General features: G+C 41.0%; 1 protein-coding gene across 1 annotated transcript in view; it reads right to left on the bottom strand.

Moving 5' to 3' along the window:
- Window positions 1-512: 512 nt before the first annotated feature.
- Window positions 513-7,425, bottom strand: part of LOC137985803 (endoplasmic reticulum transmembrane helix translocase-like) — a 29,666-nt gene continuing 22,753 nt past the window's right edge. Inside the window, exons 23-29 of the mRNA XM_068833354.1 lie at window positions 5,888-6,005; window positions 5,054-5,189; window positions 4,181-4,241; window positions 3,761-3,903; window positions 3,221-3,332; window positions 2,199-2,342; window positions 513-795 (exon numbers count right to left, since the gene is read on the bottom strand). Coding sequence (XP_068689455.1) covers window positions 688-795; window positions 2,199-2,342; window positions 3,221-3,332; window positions 3,761-3,903; window positions 4,181-4,241; window positions 5,054-5,189; window positions 5,888-6,005 — 822 coding nt within the window. The 3' untranslated portion in view covers window positions 513-687. The remainder of the gene's footprint in view (window positions 796-2,198; window positions 2,343-3,220; window positions 3,333-3,760; window positions 3,904-4,180; window positions 4,242-5,053; window positions 5,190-5,887; window positions 6,006-7,425) is intronic.

A 7,425-nucleotide genomic window follows, 5' to 3' on the forward strand; every position in this document is an offset into this window, starting at 1 on the left:
GAAAGTGCATTGCATAATGAGATATCTCTGAACATTTGAACACGATATACCAGATAATCTCTGAGCAACGATGCTTTCAAAATTCAAAATTTTACAACGAATGTATAGGACCATTTGCGTTTGGGCTCCCAAGAATTTGTCAGTTTCCATTATCAAAGCCAAAAGGCTTAAAACTGGAGATTTTACTTAGTTTAACAAGTTCTTTTACCTTTTGAAGTCAATTCGCGATCTCGTCCCTAAAGTACGCTGCTCTCTTAGTCAGCACCAAGAACACGGACTCTGGCCACTTCAAATTTATGAGCAGTCGTAGTGAAGGACCATTTTTGCAACCGTTGACAACCACTGTTGTTTCAAATTTATTTCTGAGCGTGCGTAGACGAGCCGCAAGTCCGTGATTTGCAGACTTCCTGCTTTGGAAGTGGCCAGTGGTCCGTGTTCTTGGTGCTGATCAAAGGAAAAGCGGAATCTGGTGACGAGATTGGTCAATTTGTAAATAACACGATACCTTTTGTGAGCAAACTCGTATATTAACAAACTGTAAACAATGACGTCAGCAAAGATTCCCTTTTAGGTTAATTTATACTCGCTTTTTGTTCCTTGGTCAATCTTTTCACGACGTTGCAAAGGTGGATGTTATACGGCCGAGGAGATATTTATTCAGAAGCGCAGATCATCAGTTGTCCAGTGTTAATGCTGCCTAAGTCTTGCGCTACCAAATAGAAAATCCAGTATCCTGTCCATCACAAACACAACGGCAAAATCTGCTAGAAGTACTTGTATAAATGTTTCGCGGAACTAGACGAGAAAAAAAGAACAAAGTTCTGTAATTTCACCAGCCAGTTTGAGACACCACACTTCACATGAAAACCACACACAATTACAGATTGAGTGCACGGTAAGAGAGCGGCCGTGAGCTGAAAACACTCTTAACCAGGCATCAACCACCAATACGTAGTATCTTACCGTTCACATGGGCTCTTTAAAATTTATTTTGTTCCAACGACGGTCAATATTTTTTTGGGAACAACACACTGCATGGGAAGTGACATAAACGGAATTTCGCGCTACTCGTTTCCGACTATAATTTAGGACCCAACTCTGTTCCCAATCCAATAAGACTTGAGTGAAATTGTTTTAATGACACTTCCAACAACTGGGATGCCACTGTAACCATATTAATTTCATTCACTTGCATGGTGTTGGTAGCTTTTCAAAGAAGCCCCGAAGTAAAGGAATCCCGAGATTCTCAAAGTGCCACTGTGATAAAAAAAAATCACTTCCCTTTTTTTCTTCAGGTTTTGAAAGTGTGTTTGCTTAACACCTGACTGGCAAAAGTTTGAGCTTTGATTGTTATCTAAAGTCCGTTGAATTTGAGTGTAGTTTTGGATTTCACGGTCCGCCTACTCACGTCCAAAACTGACCGACTGGACCTCAGAGGTTTGAGTTCAGGGAAAAGTGACGTTTAAGGCTCACTAGCTTAAAATTTCAGCGTGTGAATGCAGCTTATTATAAATGGAAAACGCATTCTTGAACTTGTGAGCCTTTGACGTCATTTTCTCCTCGAACCAGCTCTCTCAAGAACTTAACGTTCGTAATGGCGGACCATTAAATAGGAAAATTCGATTTAAAATAAACAGGTGTCTTTTTGAAAATCCAAGCTTAAAACTTTGGTCACTTAATGATTGGTTAACATAGTTTTGAAATCCAAAGAAAAATAAGAATTGATTTTTTGGTCACAGGGGTACTTCAAAAATTCTCGACGACTTAAATGAAAACTTGCACTCCCAGCGCGCGAGTACTTTCAACCCACGCATTTCCCTTAAAACGCGCGATCTTGTCGTTGCACAGTCAATGAAGGTGGAGGCGCAAGCAACGAAAATAGGTTGGGTAGCACTAATTTCCCCCCCCACCCCCCCCCCCAAGTCTTCCTTTTGCCTTGATGACGTAAAAACCCAGTAATGTAGCAGCTCTCGTAACCTCCTAGTGTTTGGTATTGTTAGCAGCTTTTAAGCTGGCCTACTGTTTGGTCTTTTGTTTTTGGCTTAGGTATCGAGCCAATCACATTAAACGTTACGGGCGCTGCTACATGACTCAAAAATCTCGTTAACAAAACACATACCCCGCACTCGCATGGGCACGAACGAATAGAAACACCCACCGACATTGTTTCTTCCAGTTATGAATGCTATTAGGATTACCTTTGGAGGAAAGGAGACTATTTCAAATTGTTCATTGATTTCTGGAACAGAACCTGTGATCATACAAAGGACGAATCCACCCGACGCTAATAAGCTGTACAGTAACGCTCTATTATCCAACAGACTCTCCATAAACGGGTGACCCTGAGAAAGTGAAATCAATTGAGTTAGACGAAAGAAATGAAATTTGAATGAAAAAGCGAGTAAAATGAAACTAAGCTATAGAAACAAAACTGAGCTGATATTCAATAAACAGAATTGCGGTCGTTTCGCCCAAACCGAAAACCCGTTCGTCCAAAATGAAAGTCCACTCGCCCGAACTGAAAAGGTGTTCGCCCGGACTATTCTTGTATAATAATACACACACAGACAATAAACTGGTAGATTATGCATCACGTACTTTAATCGAAATAGTTTAAATTCGGGCGAAGAATTTGCTAGGCTATGTATGGATAAACTTTAAATCTTGTTTGCCCTTAAATCTGTCTTATATTACGTATCGGGCGAACCGGTTTCACTTCGGGTTTCACTTAAGAGATAATGAATCTATGAACTGTTCGTAAATTTGAAACCGCAAATACAGGAGAGATGAAGATCATAGCAGTTAAGCAGCAAAATTAAGCAGTTGCGAAGAAATTGAAAGAACCAGGCTTTGCAGGGTATCATGTTTGACAAATCGTTGACAATAACGAAAACAGTCAAGAACGCATGGAAACCTTAAGACAAGCAGAAAACGTGAACAATACGCGCTGTTCAACACTGTGCGTGATATTAGAGTTGGTTTGGAATTGAGCAAATCATAACGACACTCGCGGGCGGACAGTGTCACGAATTTTAACTTAAAGGAAATTCAAAAACAACCCATCGCTGTATAGTATTATTTAAATGTAATTTTTTGAAAGAACATCTGCATCTATTGAGGGATATATAGAATGAGATTTTTTTTTCCGAGTATCCCCGAGTCAACAACGAAAAATAAATCTCTTTAAATTTTATCGTGTGATGAGACTTTAAAACAGTACCTTGTAGTTGATTGCGAAAGTTGCCAGCTGCATAGCTATGGACACAATGTAAACTGTACTGTTGACAATGGTGGGTTGAAACTTAGCATCTAAGTCAACATATCCAGCCTCCCTGCAATGAAAACAACAAACCAGTGAGTACACTGCTTGTACGACCAACTGAAGAACACTCTAAATTTTATTCTTAAACGGTTTTCGCCAGTTTGAACTTGGTCCTTCGACCACACGAAATTTTTAAACTTGAATCTCAATTGTAAAGAACCCGAATTACATGATATATTTCGGTGTAGGAAGAAGGCTCCCCGACCCCCGGAGGTAGTGCGCTCTCCTTGCGCCACAAAAACCCTGCTCGCAGGCTACATATAGAAGCCCTGTTAGTAAACTGTCTAGCCTAATGTAAATTCTTAATTGGTCGCACGCAAACCACTTAAACGAAGAGTTGAACTCAACTCCATAATTTCAACTGGAACTTGTTCACCGGTGCGCCTTTTTAACAAATGCTTGTCTCAAACAACAGTTTAAATAAAAATCTGTACTCACGTTCCAGCAGTTAGTCTCTTGGCATGTCGCACCATGTACACAAGCGCCCAGAAATGAACCGCAAATTGACATAGTACGGTTACTATGGTGTACACATTAAATATATTAGGCAATGGACGGCGCTTGGACAGAGTTGAAAGAGGCTGAAAGAAAAAGTACAATGACAGACGAGTTTCACTAGCGACGCAAGGACATGCGCATGCGCAAGCACAAGCACAAGGATCACAATTCTTCCCCAGTTTTCTTGTGTTTTCGCTTCTGTTCGCCTTGTGCTGTGTGAAAAGGAAACACGGCAAAAAGAAAAGGAGTCAACAAAGTCGTCCCGATGGCTGTTATTAGGAGCAACACTTTTTCATTTCAGCGAAACTTAGGATTCGAGCATTAGTAAGACGTAGCATTTTCTGACATAAAATTTATTACCTTAGACCGCGATATAAACAAGAAGCAACCTGCCAATAGGATTCCCTGTAATGTTGCTTGTCTGCAAGAGAAACAAATACAACAGGCTCAGCAACTATCATAAATATGATCTACAGTTACCTGAAAGATTTTCAGGAAAAGAAACTATGTAGACGTGATAAAGCGAAAGATCTAAACTATGATGGTGATTGACGATGTTAAAGCCGAGTTCTTTTAAAACACCGTGTATCTTGTAGGGCGAAGGGAACCCAAACAAAAGGGATCTTAAGATCGGAGAACGAGGACGACTACGACTACGAGTTTTCCGTACTGAGCATGCGCATGACGTTTGGAGGAAGACATTTCTCGAAGTGCGCGTGCTCAGAACGGAAAACTCGAACTCGTACTCATTCTCGTCCTCTGATCTAAAGGTCCCTAATACTGAATATCTGAGAACAACAAGGGCGACCGGACGCTCAGTTGGTTGAGCATCGGACTATTGTGCGGGAGCCGAGTCGAGGGTTCAACTCCTCGCCGGATCAACATTCAGGATCTTTGAATAACTGAGGAGAAAGTGATGCCTTTGTGATTCCATCTGCTTATGGATAGACACTCTAGTCTTCGAACTCTCGCATAAGGCCGATAAGCCAGAAGCCCTGTCTCACAACCCTTCAAGGTTCATAAACCTGTGGGAGGTAAAAGAACCCACACACTATATTCGCAAGAGCAGCGTATGGAGTTCCCGGTGTTGTGGTCTGTCCTTTGTGGCATAATTAGAGGACCGTGAATTAGAAAACCTTAAACGGTTATTTGCGTCTCCTTCTTGTAATAAAGGTGCTGGGAGTGTCGTGCAAGTCTAGATGGTAAAGCGCTAAAAGGCATGCAGTGTCTTACCCGTCACTAAACTTGATTCCATCTAAGTAAAGAACACTTTGACTGTAGGCGAGAACCAGCGCATTCAGCGCTAAGATTTTGAACATTTGGAGCGTGGTGACAAGTGTACAACGACCCTGTTTTACGATGTGACAAACTGCAAGGTAAGAGAAAACATCGAAAGTCTATATCAAATGCTACGTTAGTCAGTATCGTTTAGTTTCGCAAGACAAAAATTCGTCGATCAACATGCCAACAAAACACGTTTATGAATTGGTCTTCTCGTTGACGAAGAAGTCTTAAAAAGCAAAACCACTTAGAAAAAAGCACTTATGTCCATAAATGCATCTAATTAGATCACCGCCGAGTTTTGACATCCAACACGAAGTGTCCATTAGCCTTTGATACCTATTTCCAACAATAAGGTAAGGGTGAAGGTTAGCGTTATTTTTAGCTTTGGGTAAAATTCAGCTGTTTATCAGTTACTTGAGGATCATCATTTGGGGGACTCTTTGTGACGTTTGTTGTCTGTATTCCGAGACACGAATGATGTTGAAGTTGGGCAGACGTGACGCTTATTGAAATCCGCGTCCATTTCATTAGACATACCTGGACATATCTGATCATTGAGGAGAGGGGAAAACCAGAGTACCCGGAGAAAAGCTTCTCGGTGCAGAGTAGAGAACCAACAAACTCCACCCACATATGACGCTGAGTCTGGGAATCGAACCCGGGCCACAGTGATGGGAGGTGAGTGTTCTCACCAATGCATCATCACTAGTGTTAAACGTCTCATTGTAAAAGTAGAATTTCGCAACTACTAAAGGTACAAGATGGGCCTATCTTTTTCCATACCGGCCATAACAGAGGACAGTTTTGAAGTGAAAGGTGAAGCGATTGAGGCGTCTCCCAATCGCACAACTTGGGGTTGCTCCATCTCATCCATCTGCTTCAACATTTCCTGGATTTTTTTCTAAGAATAAGAAGTATCATTAGGTACTTTCTGGTTAAATATCAAAGACTTGAGTCCATCAAACCACTTGTGACGTGTATCCAAGTGTTTCCCTTTGCTTTAAGGTGGCCGAACACAGTTTTCGCGGGCGCTCTTGCTAACGCAATGCAGAGCGCGCGCAAGGATTCGGCAAAACTATAAACATGGCTTCAATACAGGAATCATTTTATTTGCTCAATACTTCCGCTATCTGTACTATTTTACCTCATAACTGATCAAAGTGTTTTGAATGTTTTAGTCTTTTACGAGAAATTTATGTCAGAAAAGGTAATGATGCAAAGACCTCCGCAATTCGCAGATTTTTCTTTGTTATCGAAAGAACCCATTCTCGTCACCAGAGCCTCGGATCGACCCAAGGCTCTAGGAAACTCTATGTACGAGAACATGCGCCGTAGGGTTCTTATAGCCAAAAATTGGCTATTTGAACCTTACGGCGCCTGCTCACTCCTCGTGCGAACATAAAAGCACCAATGAGAGACGCTTTTGATTGTTCTTCACGAAAACCAATGAGAAGACACTTGGTTTCAGGGTTCCCCAGAGCTATTCCTTGAAAATTGAACTTTAACAGAGGAAATTCTAGATATTCCAGCATAATTTATGCGCCGGCATGTTTGGGCTGCTTTCTTTGAGCTCCGTTAACTTAGGTAATTTTTTGGAGCCTTTCAATTCTCTCCCTCAGTCGGGAGATGAGCTCTGGGGTCGAGATTGCGAAAGAAACCAGTTAATGCAGCGCATGCGTAGTAAGTTAAAAAAACTGCGATTGAATGCGGAAAAGCTTTCTCGGAAATACGCCTATTTCTCGAGAACCACTCGTGAGAATTTAACGAAATTTCGCACGCAAGTACTTAAGGAAATAAGTAACTGGAGTATTGAGAAAAAATTGAACTTTAACGGAGGAAATTCTAGATATTCCAGTGAACCTTCAACAAGGGATACTTAAAGATCTCTCTGTCAAATTGTTATTACAATAGTGTTAACTTGTGAGCATCGTTACAAGCTTGTTGCATGCAAATTATAAAGAAAATCTAAAGACCACATTTTCTGCAAATAAACATAACCGATTTTAAAGGCCTTTTTATATTTATTCAGGTTGCCATCGCAACGGCACATACGTCAGCTTAACTACCAAAAAACCGAAGTTCGTGTTACTAACTTGCTTGCTACCATTTTTGGCGACCAAAGGATCAAGGGTTTTAGAAAAAAAGGTAAATGAAACATAGGTATCAAAAACTGTGTTCAGCCACCTTAATGTCTTTGTATAGATATGACTGGTCCAGTTGATTGGTTGTGTGTGAGGCGTGGTTTTAGATAAAAACACTAAAAAGTCTGCTGATACAATTTTTGTGTCTTCGTAACCTCTAATCAATCCTCCACAAAATCA

Source organism: Montipora foliosa, chromosome 2, assembly GCF_036669935.1.
Source record: "Montipora foliosa isolate CH-2021 chromosome 2, ASM3666993v2, whole genome shotgun sequence".
NCBI lineage: Eukaryota > Metazoa > Cnidaria > Anthozoa > Scleractinia > Acroporidae > Montipora > Montipora foliosa.